A 27159-nucleotide genomic window follows, 5' to 3' on the forward strand; every position below is an offset into this window, starting at 1 on the left:
AGCAGAGAGCTGGGCTCTGGTTGCAGGAGCAGAGAGCTGGGCTCTGGTTGCAGGAGCAGAGAGCTGGGCTCTGGTTGGAGGAGAAGAGAGCTGGGTTCTGGTTGGAGGAGAAGAGAGCTGGGTTCTGGTTGGAGGAGAAGAGAGCTGGGCTCTGGTTGCAGGAGCAGAGATCTGGGCTCTGGTTGCAGGAGCAGAGATCTGGGCTCTGGTTGCAGGAGCAGAGATCTGGGCTTTGGCTGCAGGAGCAGAGAGCTGGGCTCTGGTTGGAGGAGCAGAGAGCTGGGCTCTGGTTGGAGGAGCAGAGATCTGGGCTCTGGTTGCAGGAGCAGAGAGCTGAGCTCTGGTTGCAGGAGCAGAGAGCTGGGCTCTGGTTGGAGGAGAAGAGAGCTGGGTTCTGGTTGGAGGACCAGAGATCTGTGCTCTGGTTGTAGGGAGCTGGGAACTGGTTGAGGACCAGAGATCTGGCTGGAGGAGCAGAGAGCTGGGCTCTGGTTGGAGGAGCAGAGAGCTGGGCTCTGGTTGGAGGAGAAGAGAGCTGGGTTCTGGTTGGAGGGAGCTGGGCTCTGGTTGGAGGAGCAGAGAGCTGGGTTCTGGTTGGAGGAGCAGAGAGCTGGGTTCTGGTTGGAGGAGCAGAGAGCTGGGCACTGGTTGGAGAACCAGAGATCGGGGCTCCGGTTGGAGGAGCAGAGAGCTGGGCTCTGGTTGGAGGAGAAGAGAGCTGGGCTCTGGTTGGAGGAGAAGAGAGCTGGGTTCTGGTTGCAAGAGCAGAGATCTGGACTCTGGTTGCAGGAACAGAGATCTGGACTCTGGTTGCAGGAACAGAGATCTGGACTCTGGTTGCAGGAGCAGAGATCTGGGCTCTGGTTGCAGGAGCAGAGATCTGGGCTCTGGTTGCAGGAGCAGAGATCTGGGCTCTGGTTGCAGGAGCAGAGAGCTGGGCTCTGGTTGCAGAAGCAGAGAGCTGGGCTCTGGTTGGAGGAGAAGAGAGCTGGGTTCTGGTTGGAGGACCAGAGATCTGGGCTCTGGTTGCAGGGAGCTGGACACTGGTTGGAGGACCAGAGATTTGGCTCTGGTTGGAGAAGCAGAGAGCTGGGCACTGGTTGGAGGACCAGAGATTGGGGCTCCGGTTGGAGGAGCAGAGATCAGGGCTCTGGTTGCAGGGAGTTGGACACTGGTTGGAGGACCAGATATCTGGGCTCTGGTTGCAGGGAGCAGAGAGCTGGGCACTGGTTGGAGGACCAGAGATCGGGGCTGCGGTTGGAGGAGCAGAGAGCAGGGCACTGGGGAAATCGGTACAGGGCTGACAGGTGGGCTCTGGTTTAAAGGGCACGTGGGTAAGAGTTGGACAATGGTCAGGCACGGCAATGGCTGAGACTGCAAACTAAAAATTGAAAGCTCAGAGTGGTGAGCGGCTTGAGACCTGGGCAATGTCTGCTGTGGCAGTGTGGTGGAAGCAGGGTATACTGCTTTGAAATGGAAGCCTGCTGAAGAGGACACTGAGTGCCCACGGTCTGGCTAGAGCTATGAATTGTGCATTGCTGAGAGCGGTGTTGGTGTGAGGACGCGGTGGCCACAACTGGCACTGTTTGTAGGGGCACAAGTGGTTAGAGGTGCACGGTGCTAAAAGAGTGTATTGCATTGCGTTGCAGGGGATACAGTGACGGGTAGATACCTTGCAAATGTCTTAGCCACTGCAGTCGCTCGTTGCTGCGTTCCCCCCACCGCTTATTTGCTCGTTATGCCACTTCAAGAGACAACCCTTATGCAAATGACACTGAGTCCTGCTCAAAAGGTACAGGCAGCTCAGTCCGATCCGTCTGTGCCAAGACCTGGATACTGTCTGGAGTCGCCGCAGTATTCAGAAGGGAACATTGGTTGCAGAAGTAGTGGATTAAGTACAGACTTGAGGTGGGCCCTGGCTACAGGGATGGATTGTTCATAAATGGGTACTGTGCGGAGGAGTGCAGTGTTCACTGCAGGGTATATACAGTGTTAACAGGTGGGCACTGGTAGAATGAGTGCACTGTTCAGAGCCCGAGGTGTTGGGTCAGTGCAGTCTTAAGAGCTGGGCAATGGTTGGTTGGGGGAGGGGGGACGGCACAGTGTTGATAGGCTGAAGGAGAGCGCTTCTAAGAACCACGGCCTCAGAGCCAAAACTTGGATACTAGCAGTGCTCAGAGCACTAGCAGTGCGCAGTGTTGAAAGTTGGATACTGGCTAGGCGAGGGCCGTGCTCAGAGCTGGTGCTAGCGGCAGGGGCGCAGTGTTGAAAGTTGGATACAGGCTAGGCGAGGGCCGTGCTCCGAGCTGGTGCTAGCGGCAGGGGCGCAGTGTTGAAAGTTGGATACAGGCTAGGCGAGGGCCATGCTCGGAGCTGGTGCTAGCGGCAGGGGCGCAGTGTTGAAAGTTGGATACTCGCTAGGTGAGAGCAGTGCTCAGAGCTGGTGCTAGCGGCAGGGGCGCAGTGTTGAAAGTTGGATACTCGCTAGGTGAGAGCAGTGCTCAGAGCTGGTGCTAGCGGCAGGGGCGCAGTGTTGAAAGTTGGATACAGTGCTAGCGGCAGGGGCGCAGTGTTGAAAGTTGGATACTGGCTAGGCAAGGGCCGTGCTCCGAGCTGGTGCTAGCGGCAGGGGCGCAGTGTTGAAACTTGGATACAGGCTAGGCGAGAGCAGTGCTCAGAGCTGGTGCTAGCGGCAGGGGCGCAGTGTTGAAAGTTGGATACTGGCTAGGCGAGGGCCATGCTCGGAGCTGGTGCTAGTGGCAGGGGCGCAGTGTTGAAAGTTGGATACTCGCTAGGCGAGAGCAGTGCTCAGAGCTGGTGCTAGTGGCAGGGGCAGTGTTGAAAGTTGGATACAGTGCTAGCGGCAGGGGCGCAGTGTTGAAAGTTGGATACTGGCTAGGAGAGGGCAGTGCTCAAAGCTGGTGCTAGAGGCAGGGGCGCAGTGTTGAAAGTTGATACTGGCAAGGCCTGGGCCGTGCTCTGAGCTGGTGGTAGCGGCAGGGGCTCAGTGTTGAAAGTTGGATACTGGCTAGGCGAAAGCAGTGCTCAGAGCTGGTGCTAGCGGTAGAGGCACAGTGTTTAAAGTTGGGTACTGGCTAGGCGAGGGCCATGCTCAGAGCTGGTGCTAGTGGCGCAGTGTTGAAAAGTTGGATACTGGCTAGGCTATGGCCGTGCTCAGAGCTGGTGCTAGCGGCAGGGGCACAGTGTTGAAAGCTGGATACTGGTAAGGTGAGGGCCGTGTTCAGAGCTGGTGAAGAAGTTACTTACCTTTGGTAATGCATTATCTGGCCGAAAAAAAGGAGAGATTCCCTTGAGCAGAACTAAATTGACTGAGCTAGACAATTAAAACCATAACAAGATTCACGTGTATAAAAATAATTCTTACAATTTATTGGTAATACACACATTAAAAGAGTGGACAATTGAGAAACCACTCAATAACAAGTTAAAACAAGAGAGAAACAATAACCAGTAACCAGAGAAACAGGCAGTACTTCGCGTTACATAAAGGTAATATTCCTTCACATCGCAAAGATACGATGCAAGCGCCCCTGGCTTTCTAATCAAAAGGGTTTCAAACAACCAGAGAAGCAAGCAGTCCTATCCGCTTGAATAGTGAAACACGAGTTCACACCGCAAGGACATGACACAGGCGCCTCTGGTCTTTTGACAAGAAAGAAAAAAACGCTTTATGGGGCTCAACTATTTCGGATTGCCTGTATTTAACACCTAAATGTTCTAGCACCAGGAGCATTTTACCTTTAGCCAGATTCAAACATGCGATTTTAAAGTGGATATATAAAGTCAACATCTCTTCTTACATCGCATTCTGATATTAAAATAATTGAAATCTCACTACGCCCAAAAGCGGATTTTCAAGGGTGATTACATTGACCCCTATACTACGACAGATACCAAGAGTAGTCTTAATAAAGGTGGATAATATAGTGGAAAACCACCGAAACGCGTCGACGCACCACTTAGTATAATTCATGACTCGGACATTTCTGTTGATATACTGTATTGTGGTGTACATAACTCAGGTGTCAGAAATAGAGTTCGAATATACACCCAGTATTGCACAAGTTCAATGTCTTACTGTTTTCTGTCTTAGTGTCTCAATTTTGCTGGTCAATATTGAATGTCAATTATTTTTTTATTGTTTCTCTCTTGTTTTAACTTGTTGTTGAGTGGTTCCTCAAGTGTCCACTCTTTTAATGTTTGTATTACCAATAAATTGTAAGAATTATTTTTATACACGTGAATCTTGTTATGGTTTTAATTGTCTAGCTCAGTCAATTTAGTTCTCCTCAAGGGAATCTCTCCTTTGTTTCGGTTGGTTAACCCTATTTACCTTGACTGTTGTTAAGGGGTACCTCTCACTTTTACCTCCAATGCATTATCTGGTACAGACAATATTTAGCTGAGGATTCCAGGCGTCAGGCTGGATCCAGAAACCTTTGCGTGAGCAGTACTACTTGTGCGCACTGCCGGGTGGCTCCATTTGCCTCCGTGTGACATCATCTGTTAGGATGTCGCAATCAACCATTTAGGCGCCAACCAGGCACGCAATCATCAGTACTTTCACTTTTCCACTCCAGAAGCACAGAGCTATGAAGTGACTGACTTGAACGTCTGTCATAACTAGGGCCCTGAAAAAGAGAACAACCGTAGCCAGGATGAATGAGTTCGCAGAGCGGGGGAGGCATGGGGGGCCGGTAAGGAATCTGCATAGACTGTCTCTACCAGATAATGTGTTACCGAAGGTAAGTAACTTCTTCATCTGACAGAGACTTCTAGCTGCAGATTTCTTACCTTTGAATAGATACCCAAGCCATACCATCCTGGCGGTGGACTACAGTCAGAATTCTCACACTAATAAGTGCTGCAGGACCGAACGGGCAAAATGCCCGTCCCTGCGGACCTGACTGCACAGGCAGCAGTGCTTGGCAAATGTGTGCAAAGACGTCCACGTTGCTGCCTGGCAGATGTCCAGGACTGGTACGCTTGAGCCAACGCCATTGTCGCAGCTTTCCCCCCAATGGACTGAGCTGGTAAGCCCTCAGGGTGCTGCTTCTTAGCAAGGAAAACAAAACAGGTGATGGACCGAATGTGGATCAATGTCACACATTCACCCCAGTCCGAAGATCTGGGCCCAAATCCATCGTTTTTTTGCACTCCACACCACCCCGGGTTAGACAATGGCGATATGCAAATCAGCTCTGACCCTGTGCCCCATGGGAACAGTCCAGTCCGAACTACAAAAGCCATGTACTTCCCAGAACGGAATCAAGCATCCGAGGACCGGACCGGTTTCGAGGTAACACCTCTCATCAGCCCAGCTAGCTTGACTCCAGTGGTGTGGAGTGCCTGGGACCCACGTCTGAGCATCCCCAGCGCACTTAGGGCGGAATTTGCAAACAAAACAGGTGATGGACCGAATGTGGATCAATGTCACACATTCACCCCAGTCCGAAGATCTGGGCCCCCTGTTGTTTAATTATTTTGTCCACCCTAAGCGTGGAAGGGTATACTCAGATGTGAGTCCCTTGCTCATTGCACCATCAGGATTCAAGCAAGCCGGGCCGAAGACGGCTGAAATGCCAGAAACCGGTCCCCGGTAGCTTGTTTCCTTCCCAGTGAAAGAATTGGCTTGGTAGTTTGGTTTGCCCTGTTCCCATGATGCACTGGGCCAGGGACAGACTAATTTGCATATAGCCAGGTTCTGAGCTGGGATGGTGCAGTGAGCTAAAAAACGGTGTTGGATTAAGCCCTGATCTCTTGACTGGGTGAGAGTATTCTGCTTAATTCAGAAACTCTGTCCTTCACCACCCCCTGTTGTTTAATTGCTTCTTAGCAAGGGGCATAGCAGATCTTAATGCAGAGAATGACTCTGCGAGAAATGGTTCATTTCTGCATTGTCCAATCTTTTTTTAGCTCCCAGGTACCCCACAAAGAGTTGGTTGTCCACCCAGAACTCTTTTGTGCAGTCAAGGTAGAAAGTCAACGCTCTTTTTGGGTCCAGATGGTGGAGAAACTCCTTTTCCTTAGAGTGATGCGGGGGCGCAAAAAAGGTGGGCAGCGTGATAGGCTGACCCAGAAGGAATGGGATCACCACCGTTGGCAAGAATTAGGCCCGGGTCCAAAGCACCAGTTTATTTGCACAGATCATCATATATGGAGGCTTGGATGATAATGCCTGAAACTCACTCACCCTCCAGGCTGATGTTATTGCCACAAGAAAAGCGGTTTTGATCGTAAGCAGCTGGAGGGGACAATTATGTAAAGGCTCGAAAGGGGCACCATAAGAAAAGTAAGAACCAAATTAAGGTCCCACTGTGGTATGACAAAGGGCGTTGGTGGAAACACATGTATAAACACTTTACAACAGGAGATTTAAACAAAGAGTATTGGCGCAGCATCCACAGGAAAGCGGACAGAGCAGACAGATAACCCTTCAGAGTACCCAACGCAGAGCCCTGCCAAGCAAGGGTAAGAATGAAAAGAAGGACACGATAAACAGGCAGAAAGAAGGTCAATAGACCTCTCTGTACAATATTTTACTAACTTTTGCAAATGGCATACCGTCTTAGTGGAGGGCACATGGCTCCAAAAAAATCATATGCTTTGGGAAGAACCTCGAAAGTAAAATCAACTGTTGCTGCTTGACAGCTGACTTGGAAACTCCAGCGCACAAAACTTATGACATTGCACGTTCTCTTCGGAGGTGAACAGGTCTAAACAAGGTTCTCCCCGCTGTTGAAAGGGACCTTGCTCCACCTCCGACTGGAGACGCCATTCGTGATCCGCTAGACATCGATGACTTACTTTGTCCGCACTTGCATTCAGAGAACCTGCCAGGTGTTGAACCATCAGGGTTTTGCCCTACTGTTCCAGTCATGCCCAGAGACGCAGGACCTCTTGGCAAAGGGTCCACGACCCCACCCTGCCCTGTTGGTTACAGTACCACATGGCGGAGGTGTTGTCCTTGAACACCTGCATAGGCTTCCCCTGGACAGAGGGAAGAAATGCTTTCCATGCCAACCGGATTGCCTGAAGCTCCAACAAATTGATGTGGAGCCCCGACTCCGCCGGAGACCAGTGTCCCCTGATTCCACCTCTCCCAGATGGCCGCCGTATACCAGGAGTGACACATCTTTCACTACCGTGAGATCTGGTTGGGGAAGGGAGAGTGGTCTGCCTAAGACCCAATCGCGGTTCGCCAATCACCACTACAAGTCCCTCCAAGATCTTTACCAACAGGATGCAGGAGGCCAGGAGACCAAGCAGACTGACCAGCAGCCCAGAGTCAGTGTCATCAAAATCTAGGATAGAGGCTTAAACATTGGTATCATAACCTGAATATCCTAGACTCGCTGCTCGGGAGGATAAGCCAGAAACTACACTGTACCCAGAACAGCTCAGATGAAAGCGATCGCCTGGGGAGTAGTCAGGTGTGACTTTGGGCATGTCCATTAGAATAGCATGGATATCGCCCGAGAAGCCAGATGCTCTTAGTCAGGCGTGGCGCCATCAGGCCACAGTTGACGAAACCATCCTGCCCAGCAAGTCAGTTGTGTCAAAGCCAAACCTAATGGTCAATTTTGCTGCATCTCTCCAGTCCTTCACAGCCTGGGAGAGTACAGCATCTGGCCTCTTCGGGGACCTGTGGCAGCACTTGCACAACAGTCTCCCAAAGGGAGTGGAAGAAACAGCCCAATAAGCATGCGCTATTTACCGACCGAAATGGTAGTAGTGGAAGAAAACATCTTCTTCCCAAGTGTATCCAGCCTCTTGGATTCCCAACCGGAGGAGCGGAAGGGAACGCACCAAGGGAAGTTGAAGCCTGCACCACCAAGCTCTCAGGGGTGGGGTGTTGACTGGGGAAATGTGTTGTTTACAGGAGCCCCTGTGCTAGGCTGGACCAGGGGCCTAGGAGAACATCAGTTAGTGCTTGCTTCATTAAAGGGCAATAGGGGCTCAAAGGTGGGAGCCATAGGCAGAAGCACTGCAGTCAAAAGATTAGTCCTGACTTGCATGGATGGCAACTCCAGTGCAAGGACCTCTACTGCCCTCCTTACCACCATGGCATGAGGCCCCCTTCTCTGTAGCCAAAGTCAGAGGAGAGAGCAAACCAGTATCTGCGGATGTGTGCAGTCCACTGACATCCCCAAGTTACTCATACCAGTTCATCTGTTCTACAGATACATCCTGGTTTTCTAACGTGTCCATAGACCCCTCCCAGTTCTCTCCTGTAGCTGAAAAGTCCTCAAAATGTCCAAGCAACAACACAGCACGTCTGGGTTCTGCCGGAATCAGCATTGAGCGATGCCCATCCAACTCCAAGTCTTTGGAAATAAGGATGGGGTGGCACTGCCATCAGCGCCGAAGGTGGCGACTCCAGGACCGACGCCGGGGAAGGTCGCGTTGGCACAACCAGCGTTGTCCTGGATCAGATCTATGAGGCTCCACCGGAGCCGACAGTGTCATATCCATGGGGCCCCGCAGACCCGAAGGCTCACCAGAGGGGTCGGCCTGCTCAAATATGCGGCGCATGGCCATGTATAATTCTTTTATTTGAGTGGGGGTCACTCCGGCTCCTGGAAACGGGTGGAGGTGCAGAGTCGACTCTGGCTTCGCAGAACCGTGCCTAGAGTGTCTGTGCTCCTTACCTTGTTCATCGATGGACGACAGAAAAGGCGAAGAAGAAGTCTGCTTAGACTTCTTTTTCTTGTGCCTCTTCCCCGAGTGTCCTGAAGACCTCAAGTGGGAGGAAGAGGACTTGGGGCTCCGGGAGCTGTCCAGCAGCCTCTTCTTCGAATGGGACCGGGATCTCTGCAGAGTCTCACTGACGGTGTCAACTGCCGGGCGCAAGGAGCTTCATAGCTTACTCCTGCAAGGCATTCAGAGCCATGACCAGACAGTACCTGCACGACTTTGAGTCCTGTACGCACTCTAAACACCAGAGACATACGAGATGGGGGTCGATTACCGACCTAGCGCGGTGACAGGTGCCACACGGTCTAAACCCTGTCTTTCTAGAAGACATCCATCAACACATAAAATTTATTTTTACTCAACAAAAAGACGAAAAACCTGTTAGAAAGAGAGAGAGGGGTAGCTCTTCTCCGGATCGGTTCTTAACTGCATGGAAAGAAAAGAATTGACGTCCACGTGCCTGGGTGGAGCCTATATAGGTGATATCATAATGGAGGCCACAACGGCGTCACACGGAGCCGAATGGATGTGCCCAACAGCACGCGCAAGGGGTACTGCTCAAACAAATGTTTCCGGATCTAATCTGATGTCTGGAAAATTCAAAGGTAAGAAAGCTGCAGCTAGAATTCTCTATCAGACACAAGCTGCAAGGGCATAGTGTTGAAAGTTGGATACTGGTTAGGTGAAGGGCTATGTTCTGAGCTGGTACTAGCTGCAGGGGCACAGTGTTGAAAGTTGGATACTGGTTAGGTCAGGGCCGTTGTAGGAAAGTAAGATCTGCTTTCATGGTTACACCCACTTTTTGTCAGTTGTCAGTGTGTTTTGACTAATCAGGACCCCAGCATCTGTGCTTTCTCTTTCCCAAAAACCTTTGATAAGTACATTGGTACCTCCACAATTGGCTGCTGGTGTACCCTTTAAGTCCCAAGTTAATGGTACCAAGGTACCCAGGGCATACGTACACCAGGGGTCTCCCATGGGCTGCAGCATGTATTGTGTCACCCATGGGAGTCATCTTAACCTGTGACTACAAGCCTGCCATTTCAGCCTGTATGATATGGTGCTTGCATCTCTCATGACAGATATAAGTTTCCTTATATCTGAGGTCACTACACTTAAAACCTAAAGGTCAGCCCTACGGTAGGCCCTTTAGTCCTGAGTGCAGTGGGCTTGGATTATAAGTGCGAGGGTACCCATGCATGAGCAAGACACCCCTACAAACCCCAGAGTCGATTCTCCAGGCTTTGCAAGTGGGACAGCCATTTGGGACATATAGTCATTATGAGATGTCTAACTATGGGGGGGCGTGGCTTCGGAGCAGATGGAGGAGGAAGAGTGAGCCTGTGGCTCCGCACCGACCCCGCTGATTCTCCTGTCTTGGGGGCTGCCTAGGTCCCCCAAACCTAATCCTGCTTGAGGGGAGGGGTAATGAATGCTGCCTCTGCCCACGTTGTGAAAAGAGGCGCCTCCTGAGGGTCCGGTGAAGATCCCGAGTCCTGACTCGGCCGCTGATCAAGATGGCGGCGTCGCCTTTCCTATAGAGCGTCGCCGACTGCAGAGAGGACCTGCCTAGAGGACTGGAGAGCGAGACTGGGAGACTGTTGGGGGGCCTTCGGTGGAGGAGCGGCGCGGGACCTGCGTTTGCCCCTGAATGACGCTGCCGGCTGCCGCTAGAAGCCTGGACACTTGGCCTGAGGTGAGCCGCGGCGGGGGGACTGCGCGGGAGCGGCGCTGCTGGCCATGTCCTCCCTGCCCCCCCTTGCAACAACGCAGAGGACACTGTGAGAGTTCGCAAGAATTGGCTGAGGGTCTGCCAGCTCTGGTCTGCCGGCGTGGCTCAGCTGGCGGGGACACCCGGTGCCCCACCTGGAGCGTTTATGTGCAGATGGACAGCGGCAGTGCCTGCACTGTGAGGCAGAGTTAAGTTCCTTACATTGTAGTAGCCACTGGATGTTCCGGTTGGGCGTCCCTTTCCTACGGCGCATTGATTCTATGGCAGGTGCACTATATACAGTTGGACAGTGTTGTATAGGGACAGGGCCGCTTTGTTAAAGCAGGACATCAGTTGGAAGGAGTATGTCATTGGGAAACTAGTAACTGTGCCACTATAATTGACAGTGCCCTTCTCAGTGACTACAGCTCCTGGAATTTCTGTTTTCTGAGGCCTTCGCCTCTACTGCACTGTGGGGCTGGAACTGTCCGGATTTTGCCCCCACGGTGTTGCAATGCTTGCGAATTGCTGCTGCGCCCATTCATTCATTGGCCCCCACTGTGAGCAGTGACAAAGACAATCAATTTAGATGCACCTGCCCCCCCCTCCTGTGCTGTGCCCGCGGAGCTGGACCATGGGGAAACCTCAGGGAAAGCAGGAGGGCGCCAACTTGAACAGTGTGGAACCGGAGACAGTTTGGGGACCGCGGGACCCGGCGGCTGCTCCTCCTGGATCGCTCCCGCAACACCAGGTGGAACAAATCCTGCACGCCATAACGGACACTAGAGCGGCCCTGCAGCAGGATATAGTGCAGGTGGCGACAGGATTGGTGCTCTTGAAAGCCGATCATGCAAAGTTATCCGACGGTGCGACAGACGGAGGTCAAGCTGGAGGAAATAGGGCCTGGACAGCGTAAACTGGATACTCAAATGGGTGAAGTCCTATCCCAACTGCGGACTCTGGGGAAGCGGGCTGATGACGCAGAAGGCCGCAATTGAAGTAACCACGTTCGAGTATTGGGCCGCCGGAACGCATTAAAGGGTCTGACATGGTGACCTACTTAGAGCGCTGGTTCCGGGACGTGGTCGCACTGTCGCAGTTTTATACACTGGAAAGGGTCCACAGAGTAACGGCGCACCTGCCAGATCCTGGACGCCCACCTCGTCCGGTGGTGGCATGCCTCCATCACTATGGAGATAGAGATTTGCTCCTTCATAAGGCCAGGACCTCGGGCCCCTATGCTGTGGACAATAGCAATGCCACACTATTCCCAGATTATACGCTCGAAGTACAACGTGCCAGGACATCCTTTTTGGCGGTTAAACGAGCGCTCGGAGAAGAAGGCATACAATATTCTTTGATGTTCCCTGCCCGATTGCGAATCATACTAGATGGTAAAACACATTTTAGCAATAGCCCTGAGGAGGCCTGGACATGGCTGGAGGAATACCGAGCTGGCAAGGGAGCAGCTGGCCTACCCTTGCGACATCCGGCAATGGAGCAGCAGCTTCATCGACCTCGCCGAGATAGGAGACGACGATCAGTGCCTGGGTGCCCTTCTGTGTCTCAGACAGAGACAGAACGTTTGGCGGCACTACAGGCTGTTGTGGATATTGCTGGGGCTGAGCCATCCACGCGGGGGCATCCACGGGCTCGGAGAAAGGAGCAGATGATACAGAAGCTGAGCTATCTGAGACCGGCAGCCAGATTCTTCCCACGGTGACACTGGGTACGGCAGATGATATGGTGGACGCTCCATGACAGGCAAGGTAGACTCTGTGACTCGTCCTGAGGGCGTTCGTCGTTACGCACCTCGCCATGCACCTAGCTGCTTACGATTGGGGTGACCGGGACGCTTGGTGACCAGTGAGGACAGTTGGTCGTTGAAATGGTTTTACTTTATCGGCTGGGGGGCGCTATCCCCTTCATTAATGGGAGATCGGACCTTACTGGGGCGTTGGTGCTGGATGCATCGGCTTGCTATTGTTGCTCTGTTAGGTTCTACCCCACTCCACCGAATGGTTCCCAGTTAACACGTCTTTGATGCTATCTTGAGGGCGTTTGTTGAGGTCAGTTTGGATAGGATTCACTATGTTAGTGCCTGTTCTGGGGGGGGGGGGGGGGGGGGGGGGTAATGATAAGGGTGGGTTTTGGGGTGTGGGGGATGTTGAGAGATTTGGATGGGGAATGGTACTCACCGGCGTGTCTTGGAGGAATAGGCGACCTACTGTGTTTTTACAATTGTTTTATGGGTCCGTTACCTGATGTAAAATGGATGACTTGGAATGTGTGGGGTTTACACTCTATGCAACAGCGATATAAGGTCCATTCCTATCTGGTACGCAGAGGCGCGCAGATAGTATTCCTACAGGAGACACATGTAACTAAGACTTAAGGATTAGCATTGCAGCGTAGGGGGAGAGGGCAGCTTTATTATACTACTTATTTGGCTTTTGCGAGAAGAGTATTGATTTAGGTCAGAGCGGGGGTCCCCTTCCAGATGACTGACCAGTTAGTAGACCCTGAGGGCCGCTATGTGGTGGTTGTAGGACGCCTTCATGGGCGGGATGTGACCCTTTGCAGTATCTACGCCCCTAATGTGGAACAGGCTATCTTCTTTGCTCACATGTCTGAAACTCTGGCTGTCTATTTCACGAACCCGGTACTTTTGGGAGGGGACTTTAACTCAATAGCGGATGTGACCATGGATAGATCCCATCACCCAATACATAAGTAATTGAAGATCAGATGCTAGTGGCAAGATAGCTGGGGACTCACGGATGTGTGGCGCGCACAATACCCTGGAGAACGAGATTATTCATACTTCTCGGCCTTGCATGATTTGCATGTGAGACTTGATGCGATTTTATGTAGCGCTGGACTCACTACTTTGGTGGCTCATAGCGAATATTTATCATGCACCATTTTAGATCATAACCCGCTGTTGGTGAGCTTTTGCTGGGCCCTGAAGCGCTCGGCTGTACCGTCCTGGCGGTTGCGTCCGGAGATGCTAGATGACCCGACCTTCTGTGCTGAGTTAGAGACAGGAATAGAACAATATTTTAGTGATAATGAGGGCACAGCCACGACGACTGCAATAGAGTGGGACGCCTTTAAAGTGGTGATCCGGTGCTTGTGTATTACTAAATGGGTGGGAGTGCGGAAGATGTTGTTACAAGAAATCGACTTGGTGGAGAGAAAGCTTAGGGAGGCTGAGCGAACCCACTCAACTAACTCTGAGGCGTGGGAACTGGTTTTGGGTTCTAAGGAGGCCGTGGCTACATTGGTAGAACGCTTGAGCTGCTTTGACCCTAGGGCTTATCTGGCATGAGCGCATGCTGAAAGAGACAAGGCGTGGTTGGCTCTAATCCCCTCCCCAGAAGCATCCCTATACTGGTGCTGGCTTCCCCCGACGGGACAGATGGAATACACCCAGAATCAGATAAATGTCCGATTTCATAACTATTATGCAGATTTGTATGATAGTCGACTGCAGACCAGTGAAACCGACATGCAAGAGTTTCTGGGAGATTTAGAGCTACCCATCGTAGATGTGGAGCAGGCGGACTCCCTTGGCCAAGACATCACGCTGTCTGAAATTAAGTGCGCTATCAAACAGATGGCGCAAAACAAGACTCCTGCCCATCGAGTTTTACTCGACCTATATAGATATCCATGCCCCTAGATTACTGTTGGTCTTTAGAGAGGCCAGGGAGTTGGGGGTTCTGCCGACATCTGCTAGGGAAGCGGTCATCATCCCTCTACTTAAACCAGGGAAGGCCCCTGCTGACCCCTCTGCGTATCGCTCCCTGTCCATGCTCACCACGGATTAAAAAATCTTGAGCCGTATTCTGGCCACTCGACTCCTCCCGCACATGGTGCGTTTGATTCATCCTGATCAGGTCGGTTTTATTCTTACCCGCAACACCGCAGGTAATGTAGGCCGATTGCTACGCATTCTTGGTGAGGACCATGGCGGGGACAAACTGTTGGTAATCCTCTCCGTGGATATTGCAAAAGCATTCGATAGTTTGGAGTGGCCCTACTTTTTTATTATGAGACCCTTTGGACTCGGGGAGGGTTATGTACGCTGGACGGAAATATTATATTCATCGGTGAGCGCCAGAGTGAACGTCGGAACGGTCATCTCTTCATAGTATCCAGTGGGACATGGAACTCGGCAGGGATGCCCACTATGCCCGCTGTTATTTGCCTTGGCCATAGAGCCATTGGTTGTTCCTGCTAGGCTGGGGAGAGCGTACCAGGGCCTACGACTCCAAGGTCATATGCACTTTATCTCCTTATACGCAGATGATCTCTTGATGTTTTTAAAGGATGCAGAGGAGACCTTGGAGGGAGCACGTGCGTTGCTTCACAAGTTCGGGGAAATTTCGGGACTAAGAGTGAATTGGGCAAAGACTTGTGTTTTCCCAGTCGATCTGTCATGCGACTCGCCCGCACCCGCGGAGGACATCAAGTGGGAACCCCGCTATCTTCCCTACCTAGGGACGCATATTTATCATACCCAGGAGGAATTACTGGATGGTAACATTGGCAGGGTGATGCGAGGACTTAAGAGTAGCATGCAGTTTTGGGGAACTTTGCCTCTATCAGTGGCAGGTCGTGTGGCTCTATTGAAAATGGTGCAAACACAACAGGTGATGGACCGAATGTGGATCAATGTCACACACTCAACCCAGTCCAAAGATCTGGGCCCAAATCCATCGTTATTTTGCACTCCACACCACCCTGGGTTAGACAATGGCGATATGCAAATCAGCTCTGACCCTGTGCTCCATGGGAACAGTCCAGTCCGAACTACAAAAGCCATGTCCTTCCCAGAACGGAATCAAGCATCCGAGGACCGTACCGGTTTCGAGGTAACACCTCTCATCAGCCCGGCTAGCTTGACTCCAGTGGTGTCCAGATTCCAACTAGTTCATTTCTTCATACTGCATAGGGCATATCCTACCCCGGCGAAGATAAATCAATATTTTCATGTAGACACAGCACAGTGCCCCCGCTGTACATTAGTTGATGCGGGCGTGTTGCATATGCTATTGGATTGTCCACATTTGGGTACATACTGGGAGGACGTAGTGGCACTACTTTGTAATATTACGGAGCAGCAGATTGCTCCGGACAAGGGTACCTGCCTACTGCATTGGTTCCCTCATACCAGCAAGACAAAAATAACTAGTAAATTCCTGTATTTGGGATTGTTGCTTGCTAAAAGAGAAATCACAACCCACTGAAAAGCTGCAGGAGGGCCCAGCTTCGCCAGATGGAAGGCTGCATTGCTTACGTGGGCATGGGGTGAGAGCATAGCTCGCCTACAGCAGGCCTAGAGATCCCAAACTGATAAGGCGCTGGAAGCAGCAGGGTCATGGGAAGGCCTGGTCATGGACTTGCAGGCTGCAGATGCGGACTCAGGTTCGGAGTCAAGCGAGCATGCAGGAGATGGAGCCTCGTATATAGTTGAGCCAATAGACAGATATAGGAGCGTGTGAGTGTATTTCCTCCCCTACAACAGTTATGTTCTTGTACACCGACATACACACGGAGCCCCGTTTAACTAGTACCGATCCAGTCTACTATCGTGCTATGTTGCAATGTAGTAAATGACACGCCGGTGGGAGTGGGTGTGTGGGATGTGAGAGGGTGGGATAGTTTGATTTATTATTATATGGCTCTGCAGCACATACATACTTATAATGCAGTTGTGTACTCCAGTGATAACATGAGAATATTGGGACTACTTGGTTGTTACTTAACGGTTGGACATTACTCATCCTGACCGAATATGCTGATTGTGTTATCACACGTATTATGCTTTTACCACTGCCTAAGAGAGAACGAAAGAGCACGTATTGATATATTTGATCATTATGTAAGTTGATTGTGGCGGAAAAATAATAAACCGATTTAACAAAAAAAAATTATATGTCTAACTATATAATGGCTGCGCCAAACCTGGTAATGTTTGGTATCAAACATGTTGGAATCATACCCCACACCGATTCCAGTGTTGGAGGTATGATCCCACGTATGGGGGGACCCCGTAGGGGACCCCCCCCATGCAGTCCCGGTTTCAGTCTTTCAGGGTCTACCAACAAGTTATTGCTTCTGCAAACCACAGACACTGTTCTGCTCTCCTGCTGCTGAGCTGAGCTCGAGCAAGGGAAGGAAGAAGCAATAGGTTTCCTGTCACAGGGAGGTGTGACCACCTCCCAGACAGGACTTAGTGTATTGGGCTGGGGTGGGGCGCTTTTCAGTGCCACCACACTGCATTTGGGGCCTTCCTTGCTTACTCCACTTTGAGCCAGGTCAGGAACCCTTAGTTCCCACTCTGGTGTGAAACTGGACAAAGGACAGGGGAGTATCCTTCTCTCTGTCCAGTCCCTACTCTAAACCCCCCCCCCCGAGTCGTCCCAACCCTTTCCTTGGGTATTTAAGGGCTGCCCTGTGGCTGGGTCCTCAAGTTCATCGTGGAACAAGACTCACCTCTGAAACAAAGACACTCTTCGACTGGAACTGAGACTGTATTAAGGAAAACTCGTGCTGCTCCTGGTCTCCAAGTCTTCTGCGTCATCTGTGTCTGTGCTGCGCTTAGGTTCTCTTTAAGACCTGTGGGCATCAAGGACATCGGAAGAAATCTTCATTGGAGTGAAGGTGTCACTCTCACACATCTGCATTCACTACAACTCAGCTGACCGGTCTGCTGCTCCTGTCGTCCTACTGACTTCCTGAGGTCCAGCAACAAGGGTGGTAGTTCTGTAGCTCTCCAGAGAATTGACCTGCGTTCCATGCAATTTGGAGGACAGTATTCCTCTTCGAAGCCGCTGGGACTAAACGCCGGTGCACTGTGTCGGCTTGCTGCTGCCAAGGCTTTTTCGGTCTGCCCTCCAGAGATCTTTGAGCTACAAGAAGTTCCAGCCTCCAGCACCTCATCCCTTGAAAATCAGCATCCTTACTGCATCCCTTGCACCGTGGGCTTCCCTCTTTGGTGAGATGGCTAAGGTCCTCCTGCGACTCACATGCCTTCGGCCTGTGAGTCTTCCCAAGTGTCTACTTCTGCTTTGGTGGGCTCCCCTGCTTGCTCGGGGCCTGCTCTGACTCTCCTGTACTTGGTGAGTCCCTTGGACCTTGCTGGTCCCAACGATTGCATCTTGTCGTCTTCCACGCCAGTTGCGGCTACCAAGGTTTGTTGGTGCTCCTGCCCCCTAGACACCAACATCCGACGGGGGACATCTCGTGCATGGCTCCTGGACTTCCTCAGCATCGCCTAGTCCCCACAGCTGCAGCGACAAGGTCAGCGTCAACTCTCCAGAGCTCCCTACCAAGGGTGGCATTGTGCTTCTGTGCCTCGTGGTCACCTCTGAGTGGCATAGACTCAGTCCACTCTGCTTGCAGGTTTTCCTTCTCAAGAATCCATCCTTGGATTCCACCAGATTTCTACAGAGACTTCTCCAGAGGCTTTTCTTCACCAAGTCTTCCATTGTCATCTACAGGAGTTTCCGACGTCACCTCACCTCTATGCACCTGGCCTCCTTGGTGCAGGTAACCTGGTTCCTCGGGCATCCATGGGTGGGGTGGTTCTCCAACCTTCCGTACTCCAAAAGGTTTCTTCGGGGTCCTCGGAAACAGTTCTTTTATCTTTAAAACAGCAATGCAACTTCTCCATAGACTTCCAGTGTGCACACAGCTGTGTTTTCACTCTGCACACAGCCTCCTTGGGGTTCCTGGGTACTTACCTTGGGTGGTTCCTGGTTCACCCAGCTTCTCTGAGACCTTTGGTACAAGTTCTGTTCTTCTTTGCAGTTCACATTCCACTTTTTTAGATTATGGTTTGGTCTCCTTCTGGAGACTAGTGTATATTTGTGCTACTTACCTGATTTCTTACAAGTATTTTCATGTTTATAGTTGATATCTACAGGTAGGAGATATACTAATGTGTTGGTGATTGTGTTGTGTAATAAACAGACTTATTTTTATAGTCACTGTGGGGTTCTTTTTCATCTGGTCTACACTACTGATTAAATGTGGTAAAACAAGATGCTTTACACTCTTTCAAGATAAGCCTGAAGACTGCTCTCGACAGCTACAACTTTGGTTACCTGGAATAGTGCAAGATGCATTACTTCATTAAGTGGACAACATATACTAAACCAGCCTCCTACAGCCGTGTTCAGAGTTGGTACCAGTTTCAGGGGCTAAGTGTTGAAATATGGATACTGCTTGGCTGAGGGTCGTGTTCAGAGCTGGTCCTAGCTGCAGGGTGCACAGTTTTTAGAGTTGGATACTGCTTGGTTATGGGCCGTGTTCAGAGCTGGTACTAGCGCCAGAGGCACAGTGTTGAAAGTTGGATACTGATTAGGTGAGGCTATTGTTCAGAGTTGGAATTAGCTGCAGGGGTGTAGTGTTGAAAGTTGGATACTGGTTAGGTGAGGGCCTCGTTCCGAGCTGGTACTAGCCGCAGGGGCACAGTGTTGAAAGTTGGATAGTGGTTAAGCGACAACAGTGTTCAGAACTGATACTAGCTGCAGGGGCGCAGTGTTGAAAGATGGATACTCATTGGGTGACAGCACAGTTTAGGGCTGGGCACTGTTTTCAGGTGCCCACTGTTGTGAGCTGGGGGTACTGGGCTGGCTGGAGAACAGCAGTGCTCAAAGATGGACAGAGGTTTCGGGGGAGCAGAATTAAGATCTAGATACTGGTTGATGAGTAGAGCCTTCAGAGACGTGATCAAGAGCCTCAGTGTTGACAGTTGGGTAGTGGCTGGAGGGCAGCAGTGTTCAGAGAGGGACACTGGTCGCAGAGTCACGGTATTGAGAGTTGGGTAGTGGCTGGAGAGCAGAGTTCAGAGAGGGATACTGGTTGCAGAGCTGCGGTGTTGAGAGTTGGGTAGTGGCTGAAGGAGGGCAGTGTTCAGAGAGGGACACTGGTCACAGAGCAGATGTGTTGATAGGTATGTAGTGGTTGGAAGAGGGCAGTGTTCAGAGAGGGACACTGGTCACACAGCGGCAGTGTAGAGAGTTGTTTAGTGCCTAGAGGAGCGCAGTATTCAGAGAGGGGCACTGGTTACAGAGCTGGGGTTGAGAGGTGGGCAGTGGCTGGAGGAGAGTAGTGTTCAGAGAGGGACAATGTTAGCAGAGCAGCGGTGTTGAGAACTGGGTAGTAGTTGGGGGAGAGCAGTGTTCAGGACAGACACTGGTCGCAGATCCAGAGTGTTGAGAGTTGGGTACAGGCTTGTGGAGAGCAGTGTTCAGAGAGGGACACTGGCTGCAGAGCCTGGGTGCTAACAGTTGGATAGTGGCTGGAGAGCAGTGTTCAGAGCAGCACATAAGCGCAGAGCCTCGGAATTGACAGTTGGGTAGTGGCTGGAGAAGAGCAGTGTCCAGAGAGGGACAATGGTCATAGAGCCACAGTGTTGAGAGTTGGGTAATGGCTTGAGAGCAGTGTTCAGAGAGGGATACTAGTTGCAGCGCCATGGTGTCGAGAGTTTGGCAGTGGTTGGAGGAGAGTAGTGTTCAGAGAGGGACACTGGTTGCAGAGCCAAAGTGTAGAAAGTAGAGTACTGGCTCTAGAAGAGTAGTGTTAAAAGAGACATTGGTCGCAGTGTTGAGATTTGGGTACTGGCTCGAGGAGAGCTGTGTTCAGAGAAGGACACTGATCAAAGAGCCGCAGTGTTGAGAGTTGGGTACTGGCTTGGGGACAGCACTGTTCAGAGAGGGACACTGGCTGCAGAGCTGAGGGTGAGAGCTGGGTACTGACTGAAGGACAGCAGTGTTCCAAGTGGAACACTGGTGGCAGAGCAGCAGTGTTGAGTTGGGTACTGGCTGAGGAAGAGCAATGTTCAGAGAGGTACACTGGTCACAGAGCCATGGTGTTGAGCATTGGATACTGGCTGGAGGAGAGCAGTGCTCAGAGAGGAACACTCATTCCAAGGGCACGATATCAAGATTTTGGTATTGGCTGGAAATGGCATGTTGTTTGTTAAACATGAAGAATTCTATTCCTTTCTGCTGATATCCCAGACTGGAAACTTTTACGCAGCAGCATACAAGTTGTATCCAGCTAGTGGTGTTGTCTTTAATGTGCACGTGAAGTAACTTACTGCTTCTCCTGAGCATCCAAGTCTCTGACCAGAGCGTCACGTTTATTGACTAGGATGACCAGCTCATCGAGCAAGAGTTGCTCCCGCCTCTTCTGGGCCTCTGTCTTCTGCCAGTCTGGGGAAATACAGAGAAAGGCAGGCATTACACACACACCACCAACCTCACATAACTTTCAATTGAACTCCGGAGATACATGTACGGGCAACACTATACACATGGCACTGCTGAGACCTGGATGTTGGATCATAATTCCCTCTCACAGAGAACTTTCCAGGGGTACACCATAAAGAACAATTTAATCACCTTCGGTAACAATATATTTGTAAGAAACATAGGTTAGTTATAGACTCCTTATCTTAGAATTACCCCCAGGCGTCAGACTGGATACGGAAAGTTTTTCTTCAGCAGTACCCCTGCGCGTCGAAAGGTGGCGTCGGTCGGATCGGCATTCGTCGTTGGGCCCAAGATGACGTTGCGGTAGCTACATAGACACCGTCCTCGCGCGCTGACATTAGTACTGTACACAACTCTCCACGCCAGAAGCGCAGAGCCATGCAAGACATTGACCACTGGTGCACAAATCTAGGGCCCTGAAAGGATGTCGAAGGTAAGTAACTTGGTCATCTGAAAGAAACAGTTAGTTATAGATTCCTTACCTTAGAATAGATACCCCAGCAATACCAACCCTGGAGGAGGAAGTCCTGGAGAACAGAACAGCCAAAGAAGCCGTCTCTCCGGACTTGGCTGTCTAGGCAGTAGTGCTTGCTGAACGTGTGTAGCGATGCCCATGTGGCTGCCTGACAGATGTCATGTAGGGGGACTCCCCGTCCCAAAGCAGTAGTAGCCCTGGTGGAATGGGCGTGCAGCCCCACTGGAGACATATATAAACAAAGAGATTCTATCAATGTGTGGACATGTATTTTATTTGTTGGTTTTACAGTGATGAAAATATAGTGAAAGTACTCTCTCTTAGGGTGATAAAGATGAGAGCGCTATGTGCTTTTTAAAATACCCCTCACACACTAAAAAAATCCAGTAGTGTCATGCTTCATCATTGGGGTCTTCCCGTCCCTCTACGGGGCGGGGCGTGCTACGACCTGACCGACTACGCGGGAGCACTGAAGTGGTGACAGGACTATGTGATGGTGCAAGGTGTCAGTGAAAGTGTAGGGACCTAACAATGTTTGTGAGTACAAAAATTAAAAATCCTCTGGCTAGTAGAAAAAAACAATTTATTAGCTTCTCTAGCTGGGGACGTTAAGAAGGGGGTTTTGGGGTTGAGCCGATCGCTACAACCTGGTCTACATGTTTCGTAGGCAGTCCCCTACTGCCTACTCATCAGGACCTTCTACTGGTCCCTACGAAAATAAGCTCAGTTGCTAAGTATTGTCAGCCTGTCTTCCTAAAAACTAACAGTAAAATTCCACTGTTAGTTTATGCTTCAGGGCATGAGCTGGCCCCCTGGGAAGCAAAAATTGTCAAAATTAGTGACCCAAATGTGGTCTTGTTGTGGCAAGTGCGTGGTGCCCCATGAGCTGACAATCGGTAGGAATTCACCGCGGCGCTTTTGTCCGCATAATCCCGAAGTCTTACTTCTACCAGTGTTGCCGCTCCATTGATAGAATCTCTTTGTTTATATATATCGTTTTGGAGGGTGATTCTATCAACTCCTCTGCACTTCCCTTATTGTTTTGGCCCCACTGGAGACTCCTACTTTGCCAAAGAATAGCCGGCCTTGATGCACAAAACGACCCACCTGGAGATGGTCCGTTTGTGCACGGCCCGACCTTTCTTAGTGCCCGCGTAACCAACAAAGAGATGGTCGTCCACCCGGAATTGTTTGGCGTGATCCACATAGAAGATGAGCACACGTTTTGTATCCAGACGGTGGAGCCTCTCTTCCTCTTTTGAAGGATGCGAAGGCGGGAAGAAGGTGGGCAAAGTGATGGTTTGGCCAATATGAAAAGAAGTGATCACCTTTGGAAGAAAAGAAGGTCGAGTTCTGAGGACGACCTTGTCCGGATGAACAGCCAGAAAGGGATGCTTGGAAGACAGAGCTTGCAGCTCACTCACCCTGCGCGTAGAGGTGATGGCCACCAGAAAAGCAATTTTCAGAGTAAGGAGTCTGAGAGGACAGTTATGTAGCGGCTCAAAGGGAGCGCACATCAAATAAGTAAGAACCATGTTCAAGTCCCACTGAGGCATCATGAAGGGAACAGGAGGAAAAAGATGAGTAATGCCTTTAAGAAATGATTTACAACAGAGGAACTTGAAAAGAGAAAACTGATCAGGAAGCCTGAGAAAGGCTGAAATGACCGAGAGGTAGCCCTTAAGAGTGCCCAGAGCAGAGCCCTGCTGGGCCAAAGACAGGAGGAACAAGAGAACCTCAGAAAGAAGTACAGAAAGGGGATCCAAAGCCTTTGCTGTGCACCATGTCACAAATTTATTTCATCTGCAGGCATATATTGTCTTAGTGGAGGGACGACTGGCTGCCAAGATTACATCACAGACTTCAGGAGGCAAGTCAAATGACGTCAATTGCTGCCGCTCAATCTCTACGCAAGGAGGTGGAGGCTGGACAGGTTCGGGTGGAGGACTGCTGCTGCGAAAGAAGATCCTCCCGAAGGGACAGTCGGATCGGAGGGTCAATGGTCATGTTGAGCAGCTCGGGATACCAGACTCTTTGTGCCCAATCTGGAGCCACAAGAATGACTTGGGCCCGGTCGCGCTTGATCTTCTTCAGCGCTCTGGGCAGAAGTGGTATAGGCGGAAAGGCATATAGAAGACCGCAACTCCACTCGCGACGAAAAGCGTCGCCTAGCGAGTGCCGCTTTGGAAATTCCAACGCGCAGAATTTCTGACATTGCGCGTTCTCTTCGTTGGCAAATAGATCAAACCAAGGCTCTCCCCACTGTAGAAAGAGACCTTGCACCACCTCAGAGTGAAGATGCCATTTGTGATCCATCATGCACCTGTGGCCGAGTCGTCTGCCCTGGCATTCGGTGAACCTGCCAGGTGTTGAACCACCAGGGATATGCCCTGATGTTCCAGCCATGTCCAGAGACGGAGGGCCTCTTGCCATAGGGTCCACAACCCCACCCTGCCTTGTTTGTTGCAGTACCACATGGCAGTGGTGTTGTCCGTGAACACCTGCACTACTCTTCCCCGGGAAGGAATGCTTTTAGTGCAAGACAGATTACCCAAAGCTCCAGAAGATTGATGTGGAGCTCGGACTCTGCCGGAGACCAGAAGCCTCTGATCTCCGCCTCTTCCATGTGGCCGCCCCATCCCAGAAGGGATGCGTCTGTCACCACTGTGGGATTCTGGTTGGGGAAGGGAGAGGGATCTGTCGTTGACCCAATCCTGGTTCGTGAGACACAACTGCAATTGCTATGCAGTGCACTCCGAGATCTGGATGCAATTGGCCAGATTCCCCTGATGCTGTGCCCACTGGAACATCAGGTCACACTGCAGAGCCTGCATATGCCACCTGGCATGATCGACCAGCAGGATGCAGGAGGCCATGAGGCCCAGCAGCCTCAGGGTCGGCCTGAGCGAAAACTGGGATAGAGGCTGAAAAATCGGAATCATAGTCCGAATATCCCGGACTCGCTGTTCGGGAGGATAAACCCAAAACTGCGTCATGACCAGATCTGCTCCGATGAAGAGGAGCTTCTGAGAGGGGTCACGTGTGACTTCGGCACCTTGGTGGAGATCCCCAGCGAATGCAGGAGGCCGGCCGTAGTCTGGAGGTGGGAGACGACTGCCTGGGGCGAGACCGCCTTCAACAACAAGTCGTAGAGAAAGGGGAAGACTGGAACCCCTGATCTGCGCAGATGAGCTGCATCCACCGTCATCACTTTCGAGAACATCCGAGGGGCACTGGTAAGGCCAAAGGGGAGCACGGTAAACTGAAAGTGCTCGTGTCCTACCATGAACCACAGGTAACGCCGGTGGGCCGGCAGGATGGGGATGTGAAAATAAGCATCCTGCAAGTCCAACGCTACCATCCAGTCTTCAGGGTTGAGGGCAGGCAAGACCTGAGCCAGGGTCAACATTTTGAACTTCTCCTTCCAGAGGAAGCGGTTGACGTCCCTGAGATCCAAGATAGGACGGAGGCCCTTATCCTTCTTGGGCACCAGAAAGTAGTGGGAATAGCAGCCACAACCTACTTCTGGGGCAGAAACGCGCTCAGTGGCTCCCTAGGCCAAGAGAACCGTAACTTCCTGTTGGAGAAGGGCCAGGTGATTACCCGACATGCGATGGTACTGGGGTGGCATGGCTGGAGGGGTTGTCTCAAAGGGGAGGGAGTAGCCCCTTCGGACTATCTGCAAAACCCACCTGTCCGACGTGATGGTGCGCCAGTGGGGGAGGTGATGGTGAATCCTGCTGCCCACTGGCGTTTGATGGGCCTGTAAGGTCAGACTAGAAGGGTTTGGAGGCTGCTGCAGAGAGGGCGATGGTGGACTGGCCCGCCCGCTGGCCACCAGATCCACGTTGGTGGTTCGCACGTCCCCAGCTGCACTGAGGTTCAACAGCTTGCGCTGACTTGTGGCTCTGAAAGGAAAATGTTGGGGCACCCCTTCCGTGGCCACGAAAGGGGCAAAACGCATGCCGTGCAGGGGGCATGGGGGAGAGGCCTAAGGACTCTGTCGTAGCCCGAGTGTCCTTGAAGCGCTCAAGTGCACTGTATGCCTTGTCGCCAAAAAGGTGACGGCCAACAAAGGGCATGTCCATCAAAGTGTTCTGGACATCCCCCGAAAAGCCAATCGATCTCAACCAGGCGTTACTGTGAAGCTCCACCAACGTTGAAATGGTCCAACCCAGTGAGTGGCAGTATCCAGTCCACTGCGGATTATAACATTTTGCTGTATCTCTCCCTTCGGCAATAGCACGGGAGAGTACTGCCTAGGCCTCCTCCAGACACTTGCGCCACTGTATTCCACACAGAGTGGGAATAACGGCCCAAAAGGCATGCAGTGTTTTTACCGACCGCAGCCCTAAGCTGGAGGAAGAAAACAACTTCTTTCCAAGATGATCCAGCTTCTTGAATTCCCTGTCCGGTGCTGCAATAGGGAATGCGCTTTGGGACGTTGAAGCTTGGACCACCAAGCTCTCTGCTGGAGGGATGTTGGGAGAGGAAAGTGGGGTCGCCCTGGGCCGTGCGGTGGCATCGGGCAACCATCCTATCCACAGGAGCCTGTGTTGGGCCTGGACCAGGTGCCCAAAAGGATGTCCGTGAGGGCTTCATTAACGGCAGCAGAGGCTCCGAATAGCTCGCTGCCAGCAGAAGCACCTCTGTCAGGAGGTTAGCCTTGACTGCCACAGGAGACAGCTCGAGGTTTAGGAGCTTCGGCCACCCTACGCAACACCACTGCGTAAGACGCTCCTTCCTCCATAGCCACAGTAGGAGGAGACAACATGCCAAAGTCTGGTAAGGTGTCCAGACCACTGGCATCTCCCAGTTCCTCTCTCCAGTCCTGTTCATACTCCAACTGGTCAGTTAAAGGGTCACCAGACCCTTCCAAGTCTTCCTCACCCTTCACTGGCTGCTAAACTGGCTGAAGCTGGCTGTGGCTGTGGTGCAGGTGGAATCGGCTCTGGTGGAGATGTAACGAGGTCGACTAGCGCAGATCAGGATCCAGGCCTGAATCCAGGGGGGCCCTGCGGTGCCGATGCTGGAGCCGCCGGTGTCAAAAGCCTAGGGTCCCCAGCCAAGTCTGTGGGTCACGGATGCGCACCAGCTGAGTCGGGCTGCCCAAAGATGGCATGCATCGCTTCGTAGAACTGAGAAAGCTGGGCAGGACCGTCTCCCGGTACCGGGAAGGGTGGGAAGGCCGGAGTCGACCCTGTAGGCTCCGCACGCGGAGCCGCGGGGGTGTCACCACCTGCCCCCTTCACAGCGCCAGCCGACGGGCGAGGGACTTCTTCTTATGCTTCGACTTACCTATGCTTCGACTTGCCTGACCCCTAGTGCGAAGACTTAGACGAGAAGTGATGATGGCTCGGCAATCAGTCCCTCGACCTCCCACGCGACCGGGACCTTGAACGACGTGGAGTCGACTGCCGGGCCTCTAGTAGCTTTGGGGACCACTCCCGCACAGACTTTGGGGCCATGGTTGGGGAATCGGAGCACAACTTGGGGTCATGGTTGCACTCCAGGCAGTAGAGGCACATGCGGTGCGGATCCGTCACCGGCATCAGTCGGGTACAGGAACTGCAGGCCTTGAAGCCGGGCATCCCTTGTGCATCAGGAGTCAATGTTAGACCCAAAAACGAAGTCGACAAAAGTCGTTAAAAAAAATCTGTCAAAAAGTGACTGGGGGTACCGCTCTCTCCGGATCTGCGTTTTCTGGCGCGGGAAAGAAAGAACTGACGTTAGTGCACAAGGGCGGCGTTTAAGTAGCTACCGCAACGCCATCCCGGAGCCCAAGACGCCAATGACGAAAGCGGAGCCGACCAACGCCAACTTTTGACGCGCAGGGGTCAGATGACGAAAAACTTTCCAGATCCAGTCTGATGCCTGGGGGTAATTCTAAGGTAAGGAATCTATAACTTACTGTTTCTTTCAGATAAAGTGATTACTGCAGACCAACAGAGTTATGGAAATGC

At 51.7% G+C, this 27159-nt stretch overlaps 1 protein-coding gene across 6 annotated transcripts in view; it reads right to left on the minus strand.

Moving 5' to 3' along the window:
- Positions 1-27159, minus strand: part of EHBP1 (EH domain binding protein 1) — a 1903610-nt gene that overhangs the window by 4094 nt on the left and 1872357 nt on the right. For all 6 annotated transcript variants that reach the window (XM_086927633.1, XM_086927634.1, XM_086927631.1 and 3 more), the window contains one exon: positions 20547-20661. In XM_086927633.1, coding sequence (XP_086783759.1) covers positions 20547-20661 — 115 coding nt within the window. The remainder of the gene's footprint in view (positions 1-20546; positions 20662-27159) is intronic.

Source organism: Lissotriton vulgaris, chromosome 6, assembly GCF_964263255.1.
Source record: "Lissotriton vulgaris chromosome 6, aLisVul1.2, whole genome shotgun sequence".
NCBI lineage: Eukaryota > Metazoa > Chordata > Amphibia > Caudata > Salamandridae > Lissotriton > Lissotriton vulgaris.